This window comes from Pelophylax lessonae, assembly GCF_965119305.1.
Source record: "Pelophylax lessonae genome assembly, chromosome: 2".
Classification (NCBI taxonomy): domain Eukaryota; kingdom Metazoa; phylum Chordata; class Amphibia; order Anura; family Ranidae; genus Pelophylax; species Pelophylax lessonae.
Window position 1 is genome coordinate 698,508,816 of NC_138769.1, and position 26,929 is coordinate 698,535,744.

The following is a 26,929-nucleotide window of genomic DNA, read 5'->3' on the forward strand; positions in this document are numbered from 1 at the left end:
AGCTACTCTGTCAGCTGTCTGGCCTCAGACTTTCTGCCACCCTATAAATGTGCATACTGATATCAGATAAGAACCCTCTAATAGTTTCCATTCCTTAAACCAGTGGTCTCCAAACTGCAGCACTTGCTTGCTTTTATCTGGTTTTTGAGGCATAGTTTCCTCCACTGTCAGCAACAGTGGGGCATAGATCCTGCCATCTACACTGGCAGATGGGCACTATTCCCTTTATTGATAACAGTGATGGAGCTCTATTCTTCCCACTGACACCAGTGACGAGATACTATTCCTCCCACTGACACAAAAGATGGGGTTCTATTCCTCCCACTGACCTCAGTGATGGAACGCTATTCCTCCCAATGACACCAGTGATTTTTTCTTTTTAAAGGGACGGCCAGGTCTTCGTAGTTGCAGTGGTCTGATACTCCTTCCATTTCAATATTATAGTGCTCCTTGGGATGTTTACTTTCAGTGCAGCAAACTCTCTCCAGAAGTTCAGTGAAGATCTCTCAATGATCCAATGTTGACCTAAATGACTAATGATGATAAATAGAATCCACCTGTGTGTAATCAAGTCTCTGTATAAATGCACCTGCACTGTGATAGTCTCAGAGGTCCGTTTAAAGCGCAGAGAGCATCATGAAGAACAAGGAACACACCAGGCAGGTCCGAGATACTGTTGTGGAGAAGTTTAAAGCCGGATTTGGATACAAAAAGATTTCCCAAGCTTTAAACATCCCAAGGAGCACTGTGCAAGCGATAATATTGAAATGGAAGGAGTATCAGACCACTGCAAATCTACGAAGACCTGGCCGTCCCTCTAAACTTTCAGCTCATACAAGGAGAAGACTGATCAGAGATGCAGCCAAGAGGCCCATGATCACTCTGGATGAACTGCAGAGATCTACAGCTGAGGTGGGAGACTCTGTCCATAGGACAACAATCAGTTGTATACTGCACAAATCTGGCCTTTATGGAAGAGTGGCAAGAAGAAAGCCATTTCTTAAAGATATCCATAAAAAGTGTCATTTAAAGTTTGCCACAAGCCACCTGGGAGACACACCAAACATGTGGAAGAAGGTGCTCTGGTCAGATGAAACCAAAATCAAACTTTTTGGCAACAATGCAAAACGTTATGTTTGGCGTAAAAGCAACACAGCTCATCACCCTGAACACACCATCCCCACTGTCAAACATGGTGGTGGCAGCATCATGGTTTGGGCCTGCTTTTCTTCAGCAGGGACAGGGAAGATGGTTAAAATTGATGGGAAGATGGATGGAGCCAAATACAGGACCATTCTGGAAGAAAACCTGATGGAGTCTGCAAAAGACCTGAGACTGGGACGGAGATTTGTCTTCCAACAAGACAATGGTCCAAAACATAAAGCAAAATCTACAATGGAATAGTTCACAAATAAACTTATCCAGGTGTTAGAATGGCCAAGTCAAAGTCCAGACCTGAATCCAATCGAGAATCTGTGGAAAGAACTGAAAACTGCTGTTCACAAACGCTCTCCATCCAACCTCACTAAGCTTGAGCTGTTTTGCAAGGAGGAATGGGCAAAAATTTCAGTCTCTCGATGTGCAAAACTGATAGAGACATACCCCAAGCGACTTACAGCTGTAATCGCAGCAAAAGGTGGCGCTACAAAGTATTAACTTAAGGGGGCTGAATAATTTTGCACGTCCAATTTTTCAGTTTTTTATTTGTTAAAAAAGTTTGAAATATCCAATAAATTTTGTTCCACTTCATGATTGTGTCCCACTTGTTGTTGATTCTTCACAAAAAAATTACAGTTTTATATCTTTATGTTTGAAGCCAGAAATGTGGCAAAAGGTCGCAAAGTTCAAGGGGGCCGAATACTTTCGCAAGGCACTGTATTCAGCATGATATTTTCCCCATTGAGATCTGATGTGTTTTCAAAGTGTTCCTTTAATTTTTTTGAGCAGGGTATATATATATATTTTTTTTCAACCTTTTCTTGTGATCGTGATCCTTTAATGTGTAATTGGGAAGACTGATTATTTCATGAGCTATTAGATTACACTACCTCTTCCCTGTTTGGAGGCATACAAGACATTGACCTTTCTGGTGGGTTCCCAAAGTGATGCACTCTCGTGTAATGACACTGTGCGGTTTTTCTGTCTGCCTTGCATTAAAGGACATTTCAAGGCTGCAGGTTTTAGAATGTTCTCTCCATTTGTAAAACATTTGACTCCTCTGCACGTTGTAGCTGAATATCTCGATATCTGCTGCTTATTTTTACCCCTTAACAGACATCTCTAGTATTTCCTCCCGCTGATTGCTGGGAGTACAGATTGATCGCACTGATGTACAGGAACAAGCTGTCCACAGGATATTCTGCTCTTACTGCAACCAGCGTCAGGCCTTGGGAACAGAACACCCCGAAATTGCCGAGGCTCAGAGCCTGCTGTGCAGACCAGCAAGACAAAGTGTTTTATGAATGGGTAAAAAAAGTACACCAAATATATCTAATCTACCATGTTAGTGTAATTTCAAAAAGTAAATTTCAATATTTTTATCTCTGCAGCTTTCATTAAAAACTGGTAATTGTGCAATGAAGGTCCTTGATCAGGCACTTCCTTTTATATGGTGACAACCCCCGGTCCCTGTCTACCAGTTTTGCTCCTGTGTTGTCATCCTGCCACATCCATGGAGGCTAGAAGCAGCAGTTTAGGCACACATTACGCAGGCAGGGCCCACTGTTGTCACGATCAGGAAACTCCTCATGCAGCCATGTACAGTATCTCACAAAAGTGAGTACACCCCTCACATTTTTGTAAATATTATATCTTTTCATGTGACAACACTGAAGAAATGACACTTTGCTACAATGTAAAGTAGTGAGTGTACAGCTTGTATAACAGTGTAAATTTGCTGTCCCCTCAAAATAACTTAACACACAGCCATTAATGTCTAAACTGCTAGCAACAAAAGTTAGTACACCCCTAAGTGAAAATTTCCAAATTGGGCCCAAAGTGTCAATATTTTGTGTGACCACCATTATTTTCCAGCACTGCCTTAACCCTCTTGGGCATGGAGTTCACCAGAGCTTCACAGGTTGCCACTGGAGTCCTCTTCCACTCCTCCATGACGGCACTATTCCCTCCACTGACACCAACGATGGGGCACTATTTCTTTCACTGATATGAGGGATAGGACGCCACTCTTCTTACTGACAAGAATGATGGGGCACTATTCCTCCCACTAATACCAATGATGGGGTACTATCCCTCCCAATGCTACCAATGATGGGGCACTATTCCTCCCACTAATATATATTATATATATAATATATATTCACAGGTGCATCTCATAAAATTATATTATCATAAAAAAGTTAATTTATTTCAGTAATTCCATTCAAAAAGTTAAACTATATTTTATATAGATGCATTACACACACAGAGTGATATATTTCAAACATTTCTTTCTTTTAATTTTGATGATTATGGCTTACAGCTAGTGAAAATCCAAAATTCAATATCTCAGAAAATTAGAATATTACATAAGACCAATAAAGAAAAGGATTTTTAATACAGAAATGTTGGCTTCCTGAAAAGTATGTCCAAGTATGTCCATGTGCAGCATAGTACACACTCAATACTTGGTCGGGGCTCCTTTTGCATGAATTAAAATCGATTTGGAATGACATGAAGGCGATCAGCCTGTGGCACTGCTGAGTTGTTATGAAAGCCCAGTTTGCTTTGATAGTGGCCTTCAGCTTTTCTGCATTGTTGGGTCTGGTGTCTCTCATCTTCCTCTTGACAATACCCCGCAGATTCTCTGTAGGGTTTAGGTCAGGCAAGTTTGCTGGCCAATCGAGCACAGTGATACCACGACCAATAAACCAGGTATTGGTACTTTTGGCAGTGTGGGCGGTGCCAAGTCCTGCTGGAAAATGAAATCAGCATCTCCATAAATCTGGTCAGCAGAGGGAAGCATGAAGTGGTAGAGGGCTGCACTGACTTTAGACTTGAGAAACCACAGTGGACCAACACCAGCAGATGACATGGCTCACCAAATCATTTTCGTTATCAAATCATTAAGTGCTTAGGTGTAACTTTGTTTTTTACTTGTGACATCATCTCTGCCTAGGCAAAGTCTCACCTGATTGGTGCAGGATATTGAGACAGATTAGGATTTATTTTGTTGTAAAATTATTGAAAGTTTCACTTTAACCACTTGCCGACCGCCGCAAGTACATATACTGCGGCGGTCAGCCCCATGCAGGCAAAGTAACGTATGGGTACGTCACTCGCCCGCGAGCCAATAGGGGGCAAGTGCGCGCCGCCAGAGGCGCGCTCCTGCCCCCGCTCGTTCACGGGCGGTGTGACCGGTGGCTCCGATGTCCGCCGGTCACTCACGATCTCCCGCTGGAGAGGGAGAAAGGCAGGTGGCTAATGTAAACAAAGCCGCCTGTCATTCGCCCTGATGTAACAGCAGAGATCATATGATCCTGCTATGTAGGATCGTATGTCTCTGTGATTACATCAAAAGCCACGCCCCTTTACAGTTAGAAGCACGCCCCTAGGGACACACTTAACCCCTTGCTCTCTAATAAAGTTAACCCCTTCCCTGCCAGTGTCATTTTTACAGTAACAGTGCATATGTATAGCACTGATTACTGTAGTAATGTCACTGGTCCCCCCAAAAGTGTCGAAAATGTCAGTCAAGGGTCCGATCTGTCCGCAAAAGAAAACGCATTTCGCCGCCATTACTAGTTTAAAAAAAAAAGCAATAAAAATGACATAAATCTTTCCCGTAGTTAGCAAACGCAATAACTTTTGCGCAAACCAATCAAAATATGCCTTTTGCAATTTTTTTCACCAAAAATATGTAGCGGAAAACAAATTGGCCTAAAATGTTAAAAAATTTAGATTTTTACATTTTGGGGGGGGGGGGGGGATTTCCAATTAAAAAAATGTGAAAAATATTGTTGTTTTTTTCAAAATTGTCGCTATTTTTTTGTTTATAGCTCAAAAAGTAAAAATCGCACAGGTGATCAAATACCACCAAAAGAAAGCTCTGTTTGTGGGAAAAAAAGGACGTCAATTTTGTTTGGGTACAGCGTCACACGACCGCGCAATTGTCCGTTAAAGTCACGCAATGCCGAATCGCAAAATAGGCCCTGGTCTTTGAGCAGCCAAATCCTCCAGGGCTTTAAGTGGTTAAGGAAATTTCGAAAATGGGTTTCTGTTTAGTCTCTTATCTATTCCTATATTTCCTAATAATCTATGGTTTCAGTCGTTGTTCCTTTTAGTGAATAATTGCTTTTTAGAAGGAAAGGTGGTTCTGCCTTTTACTGTGGACTGGAGTGTACCGGTTTGTTACCGCCGGTGAGCTGTCAGTCTTTGATGATTTCTGATGGAGAACATTTGGAAGAGCAGAGTACATGGAGAGCTGTCGGAAAGCAGGGAACATGGAAAGTTGTTGTTGTAAGGAGAATTGAGTGTTGAATGAATTTGCATTCATGTATATTCATTGTGGAATACAATACAAATTCACTTGTTACTTGTGACTACTAAAATAATATTTTTTTTTGTTTTCCCTCCTCTAATCCGTTCTGCTTTGCCGTGATATCATTCATTTTCACACTTACTATTCCTGCAGGCTCAGTGCAGCAGAGAATCTTCTGTTCGGCTCCACTGAAATGGGTAAACAATTCATACACGCATAATGAGAGATGACAGCGAGAAGTTGCTTGTGACCTGTCTGTATGATGAAGGCTTCCCACATCGGGTTTATAGAATAAGTCACACGTTGGGAGAAAAGCTGGCTTCTGTTTTCTTGCTGTTAGTTCTAATCAGATATAGGATAGCAAGTGTAGTTTCCTGTTGACTTAATAATTATTTGTATTTTTTTTTTTTGAATGTGTGAAAATCTTGCAGTCTCTTGTACAATAGCAGAGCTCTCTAGCAGTCTCTTGTAATATAGTAGTAGTCTCTTCTAACTTGGCAGCAGGCCTCTGTAACTTGTAGACTATTTTAAAGGGTAAATTCACCTTTCCCCCGAATCTAACTCCAATACCCTGGCCACCCCTCCGAGTCGAGCCATACGTAGCAGCTATGATTCCCCATGCTGCCGGAGTGTTTTGCTTTGCATTTTTTAAGGTTCTTTGCAGTAAAAGCAAGGAAGGATGAAAACCTCTGTAGTGGATTATTATATGTTTTGGTTTACTTAAAAAATGCTCTACTCCTATTGGGAAATATGCATACAATCTACACATGCACAAGCTATCTATCCTTTCTAGCGAATGACCATGGACAATGCGATTGCACTAAATATCTACTTCATTTGTTTTTTCCTGGTGATGGAGTCTTCTTGCAGACTGCTCCTTTTCGTCTCGGAGTCCTGCAAAACTACTACTGCTTAGTTTCCCATGGCTGTGTCTGTCCATTGTCCCCTCCCCCTACTTTCTGCCAAACCTCATATCCTGTCCTGAGCTTCATGAACCAGTCCAACAAGTTCATTATCATGTAAATAAGGGATTGTGCTATATGCTATAAAAATCACTAAAATAGCCATAGAATCACATGGAGTGTACACTGTAATGCACAGCCCCAGAGGGAGTATCCATGATAATGCTGGCAATAGCAAGCACTCATTGGGCAGCATGACCGTGTGACCGCGCTAACCAATGGGAAACACGTCTTTCTTCTGTGACACTGTACCAGAAGAAGACTCAGATGTGCTTCACATTGGTCGTCATGGTCATTTGACTGCGCTGACCAATGAGCACTTGCTATTGCAGTATTATGATGGATACTCATTCTGCGCTGTGTAATGTGATGTACAGACTGCTTCACCGGAGGCATGGGACATCATGCCTGCTATATGCAGTAGGCAAATTTGTGTTTAGTGCAAAATGTGCATATTTCCAGGAGATTTGAAGTTACTTTATTTTTTCATTTTTCATGAAACTTACCGTTTAAGGTAGATGAAAATGCAAAGCACAAAAAAAAAAAAAACCCATGCCACTTCAGAAGACTGCCTAATATAATTCTTGGCTAAATACTTTAAAAATCGCTTGCTAAATCCCTTTTATTATATACATTTAGAAGCAGTCACTGCACCCCTCTAGGTTCTGAGCTTGCCTCTGCAGGTGGCGTGTCGAAACTGTCACAGAGACCTGGAGGAGGGGAGGAGCTTTAGGTAGGATACAAAGGTAGTGCAGTCGGTGCTTTCTTTGGTATTACAGTTGTAGCACTGTCCTGGGTAGGCTGCTAGACAGGTTGAGTAAATTTAGTTTTGGCTCCTCTGTAATCAGTGGAGCAGCTTGTGATTACTTTAGGCTGTTATGGGTTTCACTGGTTGCATGTTTGACTGCTTCCCCCTGTCTTCTGGAGGATTCAGGAATTTAGTGGGCTGGGAGAGTGAGTTTTGCAATCTGAATATGTATGTGGTCCCAGCCAATCCCTGGGGGATAGTCCCCAGTAGGTGGCTGGGGGAGTGCATAAATAGTCTGGGACCTGGAGCAGTGAGGTTCTTGTCCAGGAGGAGAAGTTCCCAGCCTGAAGAGCTGCTGTTCTTGGCAGTCCAGCTGTGATTATGCATGTGTTTATAGAGGTCCCAGCTATGTTAGAGCTGGGGGGCCTGTTCTGCTGAAACATTCTGCAACTAATTGGGGAATTTCACTGAGGATCTGGTCTAAAGAGTTCAAGTGAGAAATGTATTGCTAATATTGGAAGGAGGCATTCAAATATCTAGGGACATTGTAAATACAGACCTGTGTGTAGCATCCTAGTGATTGTGTGCTTCTATTATCCCTTGTGCTTTAGTGCCAGAGCTTGCTTGAATTCCAATGGTGTCTGTGTTGCTCAGTCCCTTAGTTGCTGCTAGAGGGACCATATAAAGAAACTTTGACAAAGTGACGAGTGTCCTCGTATTACTAAATTGTGCTACTTGAGTACCCCACAGCTTCCCTGCACACTACCCAAGTTAACTTTTCAATAAAGCATCAAAAACATACCCCTAGACGGTTCAAAGAGCCAAAAGAGTAACTGTACTGTGTACCTAGTTGCCCCTGCACTAGTTTGGGAAAAGAACCTGAGGCAAAACAGCGGGCCCTTTTGAGGGTGAACGCTACACAGTGTATCGAAAGAAGCATGAATAATTAAAGGAGAAGTATGGCCAAAGCTTTTTTTTGACCATACTTCTCCTGGGGTTAACAGGGGTGCAGTTCAGTCTGCACTCCTGTAATATGTTTTCCTCCAACAGCGGGCTGAAGTCACAGAGCCAGTCCAGACTTGGGAAAGATCCTGACCATATGGTCAGGATCCACTAAGATGCCTGGACTGGCACCTGGCTCAGCCTCTCAGTAATCAGCGGAGAGCCTGAGCCAGCCCCACAGCCCAGCACAACAGTGAGCTCTGGAGGGGAGAGCAGAGAGCTGCTGACTGACTCACAGCAGAGGGGGAGATCTGAGTGATCAGCAGTGTTTGATCGTTCCGTTCTCAGAGCAAAGTTGGCGGGGGACAGATGCAGCATCGGATCGACGCTGCATCCACCTAGGTGGGTAAAAATGTTTTTTTAAATCCTTCTCTTTTAACTTACAAAGCTTCCTGGTGCCGACAATGCCAAGGCACTATCTGTATGGAACTGATGCAGCGTTGTTGGCCCACATGGGAACTGGCAGAATCAACATGCAATTGCTTTACAATACTGAAGGCTTGACCATTAAAAGACTTATTTAAATTTTTGCCTGAAGATCCACTTTTAATATAGCAGTAGCTTTTTGAAAAATCCTGCAGCTAGCAGCAAGTTTCCATCAGTCTCTTGTAAAAAGCATCTCTTTCTAATGTAATGGCTTTTTGTTGTAATGTGGAAGTGGTAAAAGTTTTGGGAGGGGTTGGGAGTATAGTTTGTTTGGGTTTGTTGCAAAGTGACTGTGGGTAGTCAGTATGGGTCTGAAACAAGTCCACAGAAACAGACCCACGCAGATCTCTACACTGCAGAGAAGCAAATCAGTAGGGTCCAGTCTAGGCTGTATATACAATCAAGTCTCCAAAACCTGTTGTGCAAATAAAATATTGCAGCTACTTTGGAGATTGGAAAAAAAGAGTAAAGCTGGACATGCATGGATCGAAATTTGACCAGTTCATCAGGGTCCAACTGAACTTCAATTCATGTGCGGCCACTGTGGTTGAACAGAACAGAAGTTGATTTACTGATCAACTTCTGTTCAGCTGCCCTGCCGGATATAAGCCGCTGCAGCACTGATCTGTGTAATCTGACAGCGAGGAAATCTCCCCACTGTCAGAATACAAGTGTTGGGGGAATGTGTGGATGGAGGAATTGATGCAGTTTTTTTTTCATTCAGCCTTCATGTATGGGCAGCTTAAGGGTGCTACTGTCAGACTATTGCCACCCTTGTTACATATTTCTAGACCCAGCCATTTCAAACACAGGAAAAAAGGTCAAGCAAATGGGCTATGGAGTGATAGAACAGCAGTTAGTGTGCATATAAGACAAACACAGGCTGTTTGCATGTTAGGAAGAAGGATCCAAGCTGAGTAGGAAGACCGAGGGATCCCAGATGGTACAGCCCGCCACTGTCAGTGAAAGGCACAAAACATAGACATGAAAAAAAGCAATTTCAAGTAAAATATTAGAAATCGTATGCATTGAGATTTTGTTAGTCATTTACTTTGTGTAAAGTGATACAAACCTTTAGTGCCGGTTCACACTTTAGCGATGTCAGACATCGCATGTGATTCGACACCGCACTGCTCTGCAAATCACATGCGATGTCTGTGCCATGTGAAGTCAGCCATACAAATTGTATGGCTGAATTTGCATCACATTCAGACCAAAGTCACGCAGGAGCCTTTTTTTGGTCTGCACCAGAATTGGATCGCAATTCACACCTATGTGATCCGATTCCTGTCCAAATTGACAGTTCGCACTTCGACATGCAAACTAATCTGGGGTTGTCATTAACTTTGTATTGACACTCCCAGCAGTTCGCATATGGTAGTGTGAGCTGCCTACGAGTCTGGTGCGATACAGGAAACCCGCAGTAGATCCGCATCGCACCAATGTGAACATGCACTTAAAGATGCATTCTTGGCACGAAAACTTTATTCCAAATATATTTTTGTTAGTCATTTACTGTGTGTAAAGTGATGCAAACCTTTAAAGTTGAATTCTGGGCACAAAAACTTGAAACCAAATATATTTCTCAATAGCCACAAAGGATATAAATTCACTTTTATGCATCAAATGTCTTTGCAAACCCAGAAATTAACTTGTAAAAGTAGCAGTAACATCATCACTGTGCTATACATGATCTGTACAGGTCAGAGCTGTAGGAGGGGTCCAGCAGGCTCCAACCACTACAGTCTGCCTGCAGAAAACTACAGAAGGAGGCGGAGACAAGACCAGTCACCCTGCACAAGGAGAGAGAGCAGCAGTGACCAGTCTTTTACAGGAAGCTCCTGCACAGAGGAAAGTCTCACACTGGATTACTGCACAGATCTGTATAAAATACACAAAGCACACCAGGATTCAAGGAAGAATACACCTGGATCTTGTATTTCGATATATTTACCTATTCTGGAGTCCAGCTTTAAAGGGACACTGTCACCCGGCCCCTGCAGAGCAAAGTGAAATTGTTCTGTAAAGTTCTCCCAACCCACCTAAACTCACCTGTGCTGGATCGCAGCTCCTTGCTCCTTGGCAGCCAACAAGAATAACTGGCACTTCTGAGATAAGGTGGGACATGTGACCCTCAGTGACAGTGCCAGTTGATAGCAGACGATCACACAAGTGCTGGCTGCTGAGTTCAGCAGTGTAGGTCAGTGACCAAACAGGATTAAAAATGTATGTAGCACAAAATGGAGCTTGCTGATCTAATTGATTCGCTTGGCTGTCATTTCTAGGTCACTTTGATTGATAATATTTAGCCTCACTCAGTAACCTCCATGTCGAGTCTGGCATATCGACTTCCCGAGACTCAGATTTTGGCATCTTGCCTAAAGATCCTCTCTGCTTCAACCGCTCTTCTTCCAGAGACATGCAAATTGATTTTCTGCGCACTCTTAAGCTAATTGGTAAGAATTATGACTGCAAAGCACTTCATTATAAATCACAGCAGGGCTGGGTCTGAAGACCATGAAATGGAAGTTGGCGCTGTACCTGTTCGCTCTAAGGCTCCATTTACATATAGGCGTCTCGGATCACGGGCAGAATCGATGCGATTCTGGCCGCGATCCCGAAGCATTGCAAGACGCTGGACGCTCGTGCGTTTCCTGTGACTTGCAATGGCACTCCAAACGCGAGGTTTTGCCTTGATTGTCGCCCCACGAATCGCTGTAAAATCGCGCAAACAGAATCATGGGACGCCTGTCACCCAAAAACAGTACAAGAACTTCTTTTGGGGCGACAGGCGTCCCGCGATTCTGTCGATTTGCGTGATTTTACTGCGATTCGTGGGGTGACAATCACGGCAAAATCGCACCGCGTTTGGGGTGCCATTGCAAGTCATGGGAATCGCACGAGCATCCTGCGACTTGCAATGGTTCGGGATCGCGGGCAGAATCGCAGCAATTCTGCCCGCGATGTGAGACGCCTATATGTGAATGGAGCCTTACAGGGTAACAGCAGTCATGTCCTAGGTATTACCTGCAAGGCTTGTAGCAGTGTCCTGATATCCTGGGCCTGAATGTGTACAGCCTTCACATACTGTAGGTAAACGGCAGTTTCAATTGAAGCCATCAGATTTTTTTTTTTTTTACTTTTTTTTTTAAGAGGATTTATAGAAAAAAAATCAAAAACGGCCCCATTCACACAAGGGTGTTTTGTAGCTTGAAGCTCCAAAATGCTCAGCATCCAAAACTCTATGTATTTTATTATTATTATTCTACAGGATTTATATATCGCCAACAGTTTGCGCAGTGCTTTACAATATGAGGGAAGACAATACAGTTACAATAAAATTCAATACAGGAGGAATTGGAGGGCCCAGCTCCTTAGAGCTTACAATCTAGAAGAAGTGGTGATTGTTCACAAGTGGTATAGCTTGACGCCTAAAGCTCCAAGGCAGATTTGAGCATTTTTGGCCCTATAGACTTCAGTGGGAATGCCTGAAAATGCTCAATCATTTTTTTTTACGCATTTTTAAGCTTGTAAGGACTGGTTTCCTCGCCATAAGGATTCAGTGCAGTGCGATCCTACTAAGATTAGCGCAGTGATCATGCGCTGAGCCTGGCGGATTGCACTTTTTTTTTTCTAACAAACTTTGTTAGACAGACATCTCATAAATATCAATCGTCGGCTGCGCAGTGCGAGGCAGTAGATTGCATGCAGTACTTTTTTCAGTGGGTCGTGCCCACGTGCAACGCAGCCGTGTGAACCAGGCACAGAGGAGACCGACCAGGCATTTTGCCTTGTCAATGTGGGGGGATTGCATTGGAGTAGCTGCCCAACACCGTCCCACTGCATCTGGTGTGAACTAGCCCTATAAGAACAAAGCCTGAAGTTTGAATACATATGTAAAACGTTTGAAATACACTTCGAAAATGCTTACATATGCACTCAATAAATACTCAGAATTGCTCAAATAAAAACACCTAAAATCATTCTGTGCAGGCACTTCTTTTGAGCTTCAAGCGTTTTGGCCACAATAGACATCAGTGGGAGTGCTTGAAAGATGCGCAAACACATGCCAAAACGCACATATCTTGTTCAATTCTCAGACACAATAAAAATGCCTGCATAAAACTGGGGTGGAGAAGAAACCAGTCACCCTGCACAAGGAGAGAGAGCATCAGTGACCGGTCTTTATTACAGGAAGTTCCTGCAAAGGCAAGAGTTTAAACTGATTAACTGCACAGATATGAAAAAAATACACAAAGCACTTCTGTAACAGATCCCCAATACTTGGACCATGTAGTTCTGTCTTAGGTCTCCAGAATCTCACGTGATGCAGTGACCTGGCCCCTCAATTCCCCCCCAAACATCAGCCTCGGCTCGATGAAGGGTAAAACAAATGACACTTTATTCAACAACTGAGTTCCAATATATACAGTCTCATGAGATTAATTTCATTATCATATGCAAATGTAATTATATACAGAACATAGTTAACATACCTTGGCCTTCTGGAAAGAGACAATAGGTGAATGAGACTGCAACATTATCATAATTAATTCAACAAACAACAAGCCCAAAACATAGCCGAATACACATTCCTAGAAGTGTGAATAAACTTCACCTCTAAACAGATGAAAGCAGAAGACATAGGATCTCAGACTGCCCGTCTCCATTTTCAACACACCTTATTATAACTGTCAATACACATCCCCACAGTAGACGTCATAAGCATCTCTTTAGTGTCTCAATTTGTGGAGAAGTTCTCTGCTGCAACAGGCAGCTTTAGGCCTGTAACATTGATCCCAGTCTGAGTCTGTATCTTGGGGTGACATGGATTTGAGTCCAAAGCAACACTACTTCCATTGTCCCCCAGCATATACCCCCACACAGAGGTCCACTCCCCTACAAGTCAGGGCCCGTGGGCAGGAGGCTGGCCTCCACACTCATCCAGTAGCCCGTGGCGACCGTCCCAGCGAATGGGCGTTCGTCACAACTTCCAAGATACAAGGCTCTTGCATTTAGACTTTAACCATTCCCTACTCTATCCATGAGGCCCCTTTCACACAGGCATAGCCTGGTCCATTCAGCATGGAATTCGTAAACCTATGCCCTGCTAAATCGGAGCAGAATGTGACGGATGTCACGTTTTTACCATCCGTGTCCATTCAGTGGTTTAAAACCTAGAGCTTTCCATTATTGTTCTGTGGTCTACCGGGTGCAAACATACTTGGGTCTGTTTACATCAGACTATCTCTGACTTATCACATTTAAGTATAGCCTATACATCCGCCTGCCGATTATATAGACCTCCTTATCCAACCCTAATCCATCCAATGATTTTAAAGGGGCCTGACCGTGTATGACTAGAGTATAATAAGAATGAAAACAAAAGTTTTTGCTTTAGATACAGTTTACTTTCAAGCACATAAGGTATATTGTCAAAGCACAAACTGAAGGTGTGTCGAAGTGCAGTATTATCAGGAGTTTATTGCCTCAAAGATTAAAAAAACTTACTGGAAGTACAAAATATGTAGGCTCATCAAATCACATATGTATCCAGCGGTCTCTGTCCCAGAAAGGTGTCCCAACATGGGTGGAAATGCTGTGAAAGGAATCCCAGCCAGCAGTGGACAACCCTTTGGTAGTAATCCGGGAAGGACCACGGCATGAAGGAGCTATGACGCATGCTCCGAAACGCGCCCTGTCCACTCTGACGTCACATCCGAGTCCCTGCATTCCACGCTGGACCCGACGGTGCTCCTGCCCTTCCTGGATTACTACCACATGGCTGTCCACTGCTAGCTAACTGGGATCCCTTTCACAGCGCAGCCACCTATGTCGGGACACCTTTCTGGGACAGAGACCGCTGGATACATATGTGATTTGATGATCCTACATATTTTTTACTTCCAGTAAGTGTTTTTAATCCTTGAGGCAATAAACTGATAATACTGCACTTAGAAGCACCTTCTGTTTGTGCTTTGTCTTTGCTAGGGATTTGCTTCCCTCTTTTGGAGTGTTGCTGAGGTGCTTTTTCAGGATATCTGCTTGCCTGCCCTCTCTATGTATTGTGGATCATTTTTTTTTTGGTTAGTCAGAGCGCTCTACATTTTACTTGTCGTGTCCAATGTACTGTATATTGTCAAAATATGGCTTTTGCTCTTAGCTGACCGTGCTGTTCTATATTCATAATTAAAAGAAAAAAAATAACTCCCATGTTGCAGAGGACATTTCTCCAGACTCCCAAGGTGGCCGGTCAGATTGTTATGTGCTGAGGCACTGAAATGTATCAGTACAGTAGTACATGTTTACGGACTATGATTTTTCCCTTACAGGGTTACATGAAGCCTTTGAAGCAGCCGGAAAATTCCTTCATGTGTGATCCATCTCTGGTGGACGAAATCTTCGATCAAATCCCAGAATTGTTGGAACATCACGAACAGTTCCTAGAGCAGGTCAATCACGTGGTGCAGAACTGGCCTGACATCCAAACCGTGGGTGACATCCTGGTACAGTCTGTAAGTAACAGAAGTGAATTGTGATGTAGCTCTCTCCTATAACCATTATGTAACCATTTCTTTCCAGGAGTCTTAAGTACTACAGTATTTATACTATAGATAGTCTGATGGGCAGAATCACCCACTGACCGCGTGTTGTTTCTCATTGCATTCAGTTGACCCACTCTGTCACACAGGGAGGATAGATGCCAAAGAATTGCAAGTCCTTAGACAGGTGGTCAGAGCAGACAGAAATTCCAAGTTCCAGGAAGCTAGACAGAACACTGACTGTCAATAGGGGGTAAGCCAAAGATCGGGATAGGCATAGACAAGTTAAGTATAAGCACAGTCCAGACATTTTGCAGATAAAGTCAGACAGACCTGAATCCAGGGTATGAGTAGACAGACTAACCTATTGATCAGGCAGGGGCTAAATATCCAGCACATTGCTTTAGCACATTCCTGATTAGGGCAGGTGTGCACTGTGGAGACCTGGGCTGCAATGCTGAGTAGTGACCAGCAGATTGCAAATGTTCAAGGCTGATCTTTATACTGGCTTCCACAGTAAGATATTATGACAGTAGTTTTGGACATTGTTCCTGCGCTACCTTTAATCATCTTGCCACCTTTAAAGAAAGGACAATCTAAAACTGTCCATACACTAGCAGATTTTTGAATGTTTCTGCGAACCTTCGTACCACAATTCTCAGTACATCTGGTGATGAATGTAGTTTGAAAGTACATTACTTTTTTTTTTTTTGGGCTTTTAACATTCAATTTTAGAATGATTACAATTTACTGAGCAAAAACCACCTACACTGTTATAAACTCATTTGTTCAAGAAAAAAATTCCATCCTGCTCCTTTTCTTTTTTTCGTCACTGTGGTCTAAAACGAACATTGATTTGACCCCAATACCGCTTTGAGACTTGAACAAATGTTCCTGAAATTAAAAACTTCAAACAAAATTCTTCTAGTGTATTCCCAGCTATGTTTTGGTACAACTCACTCTTTAAAGGGGGTTGAGTTTTTGGATTCATCTCTCTGGGACCATCCCATTGAAGAACATATAGGAGTCCCCTCAGATTCTGGATTTTCATTATAACTAGCTACCGCTTTAGGCAGAAAGGGAGTCTTTTTGAGCTATTTACCCCCTTCAGCTCATTAATGCCCATTGGACAGCTGATGACTACTGTATGTGAAGGGTAAGCTCTTATCCGCAGTCAGCTGTGGTGAGATGGAATAGTTGTTGGGAGAATGGCAGTATTGAGCAATCAGTCCATTTCAGCATAGCTGATTTCAGATAAGGGCTCAGATCTGACTCAGCTCTCGGATATATAATGAAATGAGAGCTGTAGATCTTTAGTAAGAACATCTTCAGCCAAAAGTGTCATTTTATTTTGTTTTGGACAAAGTGAGGAAGCTTTGAAACTGCCAGGTTCTAATGCTTTCTGTTACCTTTGGGGAGATTTTCTCTTAGTTCCTTTGTGGCCACAGAGTTGGGATATGGGAAAAATCTCTCCACTGGCAGCACAAACCTGCCACCTGACTAGTAAAAATGGGACTCGTTGCCAATGTTTGTAGTAAGATGGAGATTAAGAATATTCGGACAGAAAGCGAGATGACGTCTCCCCAAGATTCTCCTCCTTTCTCACCCTCCAAAAATTGTTATTCCTGGATTTTGGCATTCATTCTTTCATGGCAATCCTTGTTAAAGCTGAGCTTTAACCAAGTAAAAATATTTTAGAAGAAATGTCGTCCTGTTCCTGGATGTAGTTCCTGGTTCCTATATTGGATCCTCTTGATTTTGTAAATCAGAATCAGCAGAGTAGCCTAGGGTGGCACCTAGGGTGAGAATTCTGCTCCTCTCTACCGAAATACAATGTAGAGAGTGAGTGTTGTCTCCCTAGAACAGTACGCATGTTACTGGCAGGATTATCAGGTGAACAGAACGGAAAGATATCTGAAAAAACACACAGGTAAGCTGAAATATATTGCATCCAGAAAGTCACAGCGCTTCACTTTTTCCACATTTTGTTATGTTACAGCCTTTTTCCAAAATGGATTAAACTCATTATTTTCCTAAAATTCTACAAACCATACCCCATAATGACAATGTGAAAGAGGTTTGTTTGAAAATGTTGTAAATTTATTAAAAATTAAAAAAAAAAAAAATCCCATGTACATAAGTATTTACAGCCATTACTCAATACTTGGTTGAAGCCGCTTTTGGCACCAATTACAGCCTCAAGTCTTTTTGAGTATGAGGCTACAAGCTTGACACACCTATTTTGGGCAGTATCCGCTATTTTAAAAATAAAAAAACAAAAAAAAAATCACATGTACATAAGCAGCCCTCATAATTTCAACTCGCCTGCTCGCATTTTGCGAGTGGAATTTAATTGAGGGCGAGTGTTCCAGTGTTCCAGCTCGGCTCAGATGGTGGTGAATCCGCTCGGCTCGGCTCGGGCTGGCGGCGGGTCTGCTCGGCTTTAGACAAGTCGCCTCCCCAGTCATCTCTATGGAGGGCTCTGTGAGCTGCGCTGCACACTGGGAAGTGTAGTTTCCAGCACAGCCCCGCAGATTCTCTCCTCACATGCCGGACTTGAGGCGGCAGAGAAGATGAGTGTCCCAGGGCAGCGGGGAGGAGGAAGAAGAGTCGGTAGCGAGAACGCAAACTTCGGGTAACAGCCTACTGGGGAGAAGTGAGAACCGAGACGTTCGGATGACCCATCAGAGAGAGAGAGAGAGACAAGTCCGAGTTTGTAAGTTTGCACAGGCAGGCAATGAACAGGGATGATGGGTGCAGGCTGTTAACTTACTGACTCACACTCCTACCTACCTACCTACCTACCTTATTCAAATAAGAAGTGGAGCACAGTGCATCCACCCATAGCAGCCTATCAGAACTCAGCTCACTGAGACCACACCAATGTAAGGCAGGCTCTGTTTGGTTACTAGGAATAATGCACTGAGTGTTCAGGTTCTTGTCTCTGTAGTGTGAGGATGTACAGACAGTTGGGCCTAGTCACTCAGTGCAGTAGCCATACCAACTGTACTGGCTTCTGAATGGTTGCTATTAGGCCCCTTTTAACACCTAGCGTTTTATGCACAACATGTATAGGACAGCCCATTCATTTAAATGGGGATAACCTACATAAGGCAAAGTAGCTCATTGAGCTTTTTCTGCATTCAGTTTTTTTTTTTTTACACCACTTATTTTACAGTGCTTTCACATTTTTGCACGCAGAAAAACACATGTCAGCTTGTGGTGTTTGGGATGCCATTAACAATGAATGGCACAGCAAACGTGATGGGGTTTTAGCATGTTTTATAAATGCACGCATACGCAATTTTGCATGCATTTACCAAACACATATGTACACAAGTATGAGTGGAGCTTTAAGGATGGGGTCGGTGAGAACCCAGAAAGAAGGTGTCACTCCCGCCCAGTAACTTAGAGTAGCGCACCTCTCACTCTCAACCCTACAGTCTGTACGTAGTGAACCTCTCAATCCTGCACTCTGTATGTAGTGTATATTTACTTAACAAGGCAGTAATGATGTTTACAGTGCCTGTAGTAGCCAATCATATTTTATCCTTATTTTATTTATCACAGTCAGATCAATAAAATATGCTTTATGTTAATACTTTTAGTCCCGGTTCACACTAGGGCGACCTGTGAGGCGACCTGGTCACCTCACAGGTCGCCGCAGGTCGCCTCCCATAGGGAAGCTGCGGACCCGTTCTAATAGGAGCGACACAAGTCGCTCCGACCTAGAAAAAGGGTCCGGAGCTTCTTTGGGGCGACCAGGAGGCGACCGCCATAGACTTCAATGTTATGAAGTCCGTGGCGGCCGCTCCGAGGTCGCGGCGTGCTGCTCGCTGCGAAGTAGCGTCGCCCCTATGTGAACGGGGCCTTAAAGTTGTTGTTGTTAAATATTTTTGTAACTTAGTTCTGCATACAACATTTAACAGTGTCATTTAATGAGATCATTTAGGAGGGCCTGTTTAGGGGGTGGAATTATAGGCGAGACAGGGTAGGGGTTGGGTGGGGCAACTGGTGGCGAATAAATCTTAGGCCCCTTTCACACATACGGTCCGTTCAGTTCATCAGTTCAGTCACGTCAAAATGTGTCCGTTTTTCGTCCATTTTTCATCCGTTTTTGCATTTGTAGTGGATGTAAAAAAAAACGGATGAAAAACAGATATGAAAAACGGATGAAAAATGGATTAAAAAACAGATGGAAAACTGATACATTTTGACGTGACTGAACTGATGAACTGAACGGACCGAATGTGTGAAAGGGGCCTTAAGGCCTGGCTAGTAGCTCAGGACTTTACATTTTGAGCCCTGTACATAAGTATTCACAGACTTTGCCATGTCACTTAGGATGTCAATTTTGTTTCCACTAATCATCCTTGAGATGTTTCTACAACTTGATTGGAGACCACCTGTGGTCAATTCAGTTGACTGGGCATGATTTGGAAAGGCACACATACATATGTCTATATATGGTCCCACAGTTAACAGTGCATGTCAGAGCACAAGCAAGCTATGAAGTCCAATAAATTGTCTGTAGACTTCAGAGACAGAATTGTATAGAGGCACAGATCTGGGGAAGGGTACAGAAACATTTTTTCAGCATTGAAGGTCCCAATGTGCAGGGTTGGCCTCCATCATCTATAAAACCAAACTGGGGCCAAACTGAGCAGTCGGGGGAGAAGGGCCTTAGTCAGGGAGGTGACCAAGAACCTGACGGTCACTCTGCGTTTCTCTGTGGAGAGAGGAGAACCTTCCAGAAAAACAACCATCTCTGCAGCACTCCACCAATCAGGCCTGTATGGTAGAGTGGCCAGATGGAAGCCACTGCTTAGTAAAAGGCACATTACAGTCCACCTGGAGGCACCTGAAGTACTCTGACCATGAGAAACAAAATTCTCTGGTCTGATGAAACAAAGATTGAACTCTTTGGCCTGAATAGCAAGCGTCATGTCTTGAGGAAACCCGGCCGCTCATCACCTGGCCAATACCATCCCTACAGTGAACCATGGTGGTGGCAACATCATGCTGTTGGAATGCTGTTTTTCAGTGGCAGAAACTGGGAGACTAGTCAGGATTAAGGGAAACATAAATGCAGAAATGTACAGAGCGCTCTGGACCTCAGACTGGAGCAAAGGTTCATCTTCCAATGGGACAACGACCCTAAGCACACAGCCAAGATAACAAAGGAGTGGCTATGGGACAACTCTGTGAATGTCCTTGAGTGGCCCAGCCAGAGCCCAGATTTGAACCTGATTGAACATCTCTGGAGAGATCTGAAAATGGCTGTGCACCGACACTCCCCCATTAAACCTGATGGAGCTTGAGAGGTTCTCTAAAAGAAAAATAGGAGAAACAAATAGGTGTGCCAAGCTTGTAGCATCATATTTAAAAGGCCTGAGGCTGTAATTGATGCCAAAGGTGCCAAAGCATTGGGCAAAGGCTATGAATACTTAAGTACATGTCTTTTTTTTTTTTTTTTTTTTTTAATGTTAAATTTGCAAAGATTTCAAACAAGCTTTCACATTGTCATTATGGGGTACTGTTTGTAGAACTGTGAGCAAAATAATGAATCTAATCCATTTTGGAATAAGGCTGTAACATAACAAAATGTGGAAAAAGTAAAGCTCTGTGAATACTTTTTGGATGCCCTGTATAATACATTATTTTTCTTCGGTTTAGATGCCCTTTAAGTTAGCATGCCATATTACCTTGTTAAGGTTTCTTGGATTTCTCCTAGAGGAAAAAAAAACCCCTAGATCCACCAAGCCGCTTTATGAAGAGCATTTACTTCATCTAATTACCGCTTTGATATGGTATTCTGCAAACCATGCTATCAGACTGGATAATGAAACACCTCTGATTTATTTATCACTTTGGTGGGTTAAACATTTATACAGAACTTCTGAAGATCTTCAAAGTGACTATTCTACATTCCATGAACACTCCAATATATTAGATAGCTGGGCTGTAAGCGGGCCCAGGGCACAGATAGCTCTAGTGGGCACCTACCACCATTAATAAAGTGATACTAAACACACACTGTTTATTTTACATTGTCCCTTCTCTTTCTGTATATGGAGAATGGCACTATAATTATTTTAATAAAAAAATCTAAGTACCTTTTTTCCTAATTGATATACAGCTGTCACATGACCCAGATCTCTTCCAGCTTATCTGCAGGGAAACATAAGCAGGAGGAGCTTCTAGTCCTCTGCTGCTGGTCACATGTTCAAAATATCAATAAACTTTTTTAAATGTCATTCAAATATATATTTCAAATTAAGTCTATTATTTTGTGGAGATAATATGATGTGGGTGGATTTCTGTCAGTCACGGGCTGTGTCACGCCCCTCCCCCAGCCTGTATCTTAGAATAGGAGGGAGGTGAAGCCTCCATTGTTCTACATGTAATATCCCACCTCCATTGTGTTTAGCTGGTTAGTGGACATGATGGAGGAGGGAGGGAGTGGGCTGTTAGTTACCACAGTGTATTCTCCCACATGTGTGACTTTATAGACACATGGACTGCTCAGATGCGATAGGAGGAAATGCTCAGCATAGAAACTCACTGAAAACTGAGCATGTGCAGAGTTGCCACCACAACTGCAAAATCCCGATCTGAATCAGGAACATTAACAGAAGCTGAAGATAGAGAACAGCAGGATCAACCAGGTTTTTGTTTTGCAGAATATAATCTTTCCTATAATCCTTCCACTTTATAAAACTCTGGTCCGACCACATCTGGAGTATTCTGTCCAGTTCTGGTCGCCGGTCCTCAGGAGGGATGTGTTGGAGATGGAGAGAGTCCAGAGAAGGGCAACTAAACTAATTAGGGGATTGGAGGACCTTAATTATGAAGAGCGTCTGCAATCGCTTGATTTATTCTCCCTGGAGAAGAGATGCCTGAGAGGGGACATGATAGCAATTTATAAATATCTTTATGGTGATCTCAGCATAGGAAAAAAGCTATTCAGTCGAAAGGATTGCATGAGGACTCGAGGGCATACAATGCGATTAGAGGAGAAGCGTTTTAACCTCAGGTAACGTGGGGGGTTCTTTACTGTTAGGGCTACAAGATTGTGGAATTCTCTACCACAAGAGGTGGTTTCTGCGGGTAGTATGGTGGCTTTCAAAAGACTCTTAGACCTACATCTCAAGGATCAGAACATTCAGGGCTATGTGAGATGATTACAGCCACACACACCTACACAGGTTGAACTGGATGGACTATTGTCTTTATTCAACCTCACCTACTATGTAACTATGTAAGAATACAGAAAGCTAATCTCCCAATGACTGAGTATGAACAGCATGTAATACACCATTTGATAGATTTTTATGATGTGTGTGTAGTGACACCTTAAACCAGATTTAATTTTCTATATTTCAGGGAGAGTCTATCCGAAAGTTTTCAACCTATTTAGCTTTTTTTTTTTTTTATTGAAAATTAACACCGCTCATAATATCGAGGGCCCATTCACACTTATGCTTTTTAGCAAATCATTTGAACTGATAGCAGTGAAACCCCTAGAGGGGGTTCTAATTCTACTCCACTCTATCCAAAACAAAAACAAAGATATTTGGCTTGCCATATACTTTGATTGGACCAAACAACACCTAGGAACAAATGAAAAAAAAGCGAATGTGACTTTCAATAGGCATTGGCTGGTGGTGAATCAATCACTGTCTTTAAAACACTGTACCAGGAGGATTCACCTGCAGTGGATATATAAGTGCCAGATCCAATTCTTTATAAGTATACCTGTTAGTAAATTAATGGCGCCACCAATCAGAAATATTCACAATTATCATAGAAAAACCCCTGCTGAACATAAGAAAAAAAAAAAAAGTTCAGAAAATGGTCAAGTAGGAGAATGGTGTTCTAGGTGGAAAATAGAGCTAACTGGCAATCTATCTGAGATAAGATTATGACAATACACCGCTTGCAAATGAAAACCTATAATCATATAACATAATGTTCTCAAAAAATAAAAAACATATACAAAGTCTTTCAAAAGTTCTCATATAAAGTGCTCAGGTGCTCCAAACTCCATAAAAAAGGTGCTGAAGTGCTTCATGTAAACATGCTGTGAAGTGTGCCACACTCCTCTCTCGTATCCCCATTCACCAGAGAGAATGGACCCTCAGCTTTTCAGTCTGGGGGTCAGCCAAGCTTGTATCTGGTGTTGTGGCTATCCGGCCTCTTGGCACCTAAATTGGGTCTCACCAATATTACTCTTGGGGCGCCTTTAATATCCTCCAGGCTCAATAAAACAAAGTGGTGCTCATAGTGAAGTACTGTAAAATTGTATTTATTTGCACAAATGCAAAGCAACTAACAAAATTGTAGATAAAATGGGCATAAACAACAATGAGGCTTTTCCTGGGTTCGCCACTGCTCGGTGTGCCTTCCATAGAGGGCGGAAGTGACGTCGTTGGTTAACCATTTAAGCCCCGGAAGATTTTACCCCCTTCCTGGGCCTATTTTGCGATTCGGCACTGCGTGACTTTAACGGACAATTGCGCGGTCGCGCGACGCTGTACCCAAAATAAATTGGTGTCCCTTTTCCCCCACAAATAGAGCTTTATTTTGGTGGTATTTGATCACCTGTGCAATTTTTATTTTTTGCGCTATAAACAAAAAAAAGAGCGACAATTTTGAAAAAATAACAATATTTTTCAAATTTTCTTATATAAAATTCTCAAAAAAAAAATGTAAAAATCAAAATTTTTTAACATTATAGGCCAATTAGTTTTTTGCTACATATTTTTGGTAAAAAAAATTGCAATAAGCGTATTTTGACTGGTTTGCGCAAAAGTTATTACGTTTACTAACTACGGGAAAGGTTTATGTAATTTTTTTTAACTAGTAATGGCGGCAATCTGCGATTTTTTTTTTTTTTTTTTTGCAGGACTGCGACATTGCGGCAGACAGATCAGACCCCTGACTGACATTCTTGACACTTTTGGGGGTACCAGTGACTTACTACAGTAATCAGTGCTATAAATATGCACTGTTACTGTAAAAATGACACTGGCAGGGAAGGGGTTAACTTTATTGGTGATCAAGGGGTTAAGTGTTTCCCTAGGGGCGTGATTCTAACTGTCAAGGGGCATGGCTGTACCTAAACGAATTTGACGTCCTTTTTTTCCCACAAACAGAGCTTTCTTTTGGTGGTATTTGATCACCTGTGCAATTTTTTGATCATGCGCTATAAACAAAAAAAAAGCGTAAATTTTGCAAAAATAACAATATTTTTTACATTTTTTATATGAAATTCCCCCAAAAAAAAGTAAAAATCAAAAGTTTTTAACATTTTAGGCCAATTTGTTTTATGCTACCTATGTTTGGTAAAAAAAAATCGCAAAAAGCGTATTTCAATTGGTTTGCGCAAAAGTTATTGCATTTACTAACTAAGGGAAAGATTTTTGTAATTTTTGTTGTTTTTTTTTTAACGAGTAATGGCGGCGATCTGCATTTTTTTTGTGGGACTGCGACATTGCGGCGGACAGATCAGACCCTTGACTGACATTTTTGACACTTTTGGGGTTACCAGTGACATTACTACAGTAATCCGTGCTACATATATGCACTGTTACTGTAAAAATGATACTGGCAGGGAAAGAGTTAACTTTATTTGAAAGGGAGGGGTTAAGTGTGTCCCTAGGGGCATGATTCTTACTGTGATTGGATGTGGCTACTAGTGTAAGAACAGAGATCAACGGTCCAACATAGTAGAACCGTGTGATCTCCATTCTTACACAGGGGAGAATGACAGGCGGCTGTGTTTACATTAGCCGCCTGCCTTTCTCCCGCTCTAACTGACGATTGTGAGTGGCCACTTGCGGGGGGGTCTCTGTGAACGAGCGGGAGCGCGCCTCCAGCGGCACGTGCTCGCTCCCCAGAGCCTCACAGGCTAGCGACGTACACCTACGTCACTTTGCCTGTGAGGGGCTGACTGCCGACGTAAATCGTCGTTAGGCAGTCGGCAAGTGGTTAAGCAGAACCGGAAATATGTCAACGCATTTCGCCTCTCCTCCAAGGCATCATCAAGGATCATCATCATCATTTTTGGTTCACCAATGGACTCATTTATATATACGGGAATAGTACCTCCCTCCCTAGTTGGCCAGTCGGATAACAACACTAAAGCCCCGTACACACGAGTAGAAATTCGGCCGGGAAATTTTGTCCGACGACCGATCTGACGATTTTCGGATTGTTAGCATGGTGCTTTTCGACAACCGACTCCGACTTTTCGGCCGAAAAAATCCTGGTGTGCAGGCTATATAATTTTTGTCGACCGTCAAAACACGTCCGATTTTCATCTCAATAGTACAGATTTCGATGGGGAAAAATCTAATGAGAAAGACTATGCATGCTCAGAGATGAAAGAACACAAAGAAAGCAAACCAACACATGACATCACTTCTGAAGTAGAATTCTGTTGTGCGGGAAAATTCGTGTGCAGTCTAGAGCACATTCCAACCAACAGACACCACTCTGGACAAAAGACGGACGACCGGTCGGCAGAAATTCGTTGCGTGTGTACGAGGCTTTAGAGTGGCTGTATTTGCTCTACTTCCTATACACAAATAACATCACTTCCTGAATACATTCCAATATCGTTTCTCTTATGAATTGTGCTATTTAAAGACATTTAATTATGCAAAAGTATCTATACAACCAATCCACTAATCTCATAGTGGCCAACATTTGAAAAAAATTTCCAGGGACACTTTGCAGCACAGCTATCAATTACTTACCACACCCACTCCGCCCACTCCACATAAGTAATCTCCGCCTACTTATCATCAGATTATAGGGTCTACTCATTAAAGAGAGAATTACAGTAAATTGAAAAGGGAAATTTAAACTTGAGGCCAAAGTAGCAGAGTTGGAATAATTCTCCCATTCAGCTGCACTACTTCTGCCTAAAGTGTAAAATTCTCATCACAATTCCCTGCAATTCTAAAGTGTCAAATGTGCTCAGGTGTGACCATACAAAAAATGTAATATGTAAATCTAAATTAAGTGCAAAGTGTAAAAAGGTACATTGCCAGGACAATGTAAATTACCCGGGACAGGCTCCTATTTGCTGGGACTGTCCCTGAAAAAACGGGACAGTTGGCAAGTATGTAATCTATCAAACAACTATAATTCGTTGAATAATACAAAAATAGTGAAAAAATATATGGTGAAAAAATATATTACAAAATAAAATAAAAAGTAAAAATAATAATTAAAAAAAGTCAACAAAAATAAGAATAAAAATAAAATGGAAATAAAAACAAATAAATAAAAATAAAATAATAAATCAAAAATGAAAATAAAAATATATTTTTTTATTTTAATTTTTTATTTTAATTTCATTTTTATTTTTATTTCTATTTTATGTTTTTTTTTCATTGTTATTGTTATTTTTATTTTTTTTATTATTTTTCATTTTTGTTTTATTTTGTAATATATTTTTTCAATATTTTTTTCACCATATATTTTTTCACTATTTTTGTAGTATTTTATGAATTATAGTTGTTTGATAGATTAGTGGATTGGTTGTATAGATACTTTTGCATAATTGTGTCTTTAAATAGCACAGTTCATAAGAGAAACAATATTGGAATCTATTCAGGGAATTATGTTATTTGTGTATAGGAAGTACAGCCATTCTAAGTGTTGCTATCCGATTGGCCAACTAGGGAGGGAGGTACTATTCCCGTGTATATAAATGAGTCCATCGATGAAACGGAAATGATGTCCTTGATGATGCCCT

The 26,929-nt window shown here is 42.0% G+C and overlaps 1 protein-coding gene across 2 annotated transcripts in view; it reads left to right on the forward strand.

Moving 5' to 3' along the window:
• Positions 1 to 26,929, forward strand: part of ARHGEF17 (Rho guanine nucleotide exchange factor 17) — a 419,270-nt gene that overhangs the window by 272,949 nt on the left and 119,392 nt on the right. For both annotated transcript variants that reach the window (XM_082245420.1, XM_082245421.1), the window contains exon 4: positions 14,950 to 15,132. In XM_082245420.1, coding sequence (XP_082101546.1) covers positions 14,950 to 15,132 — 183 coding nt within the window. The remainder of the gene's footprint in view (positions 1 to 14,949; positions 15,133 to 26,929) is intronic.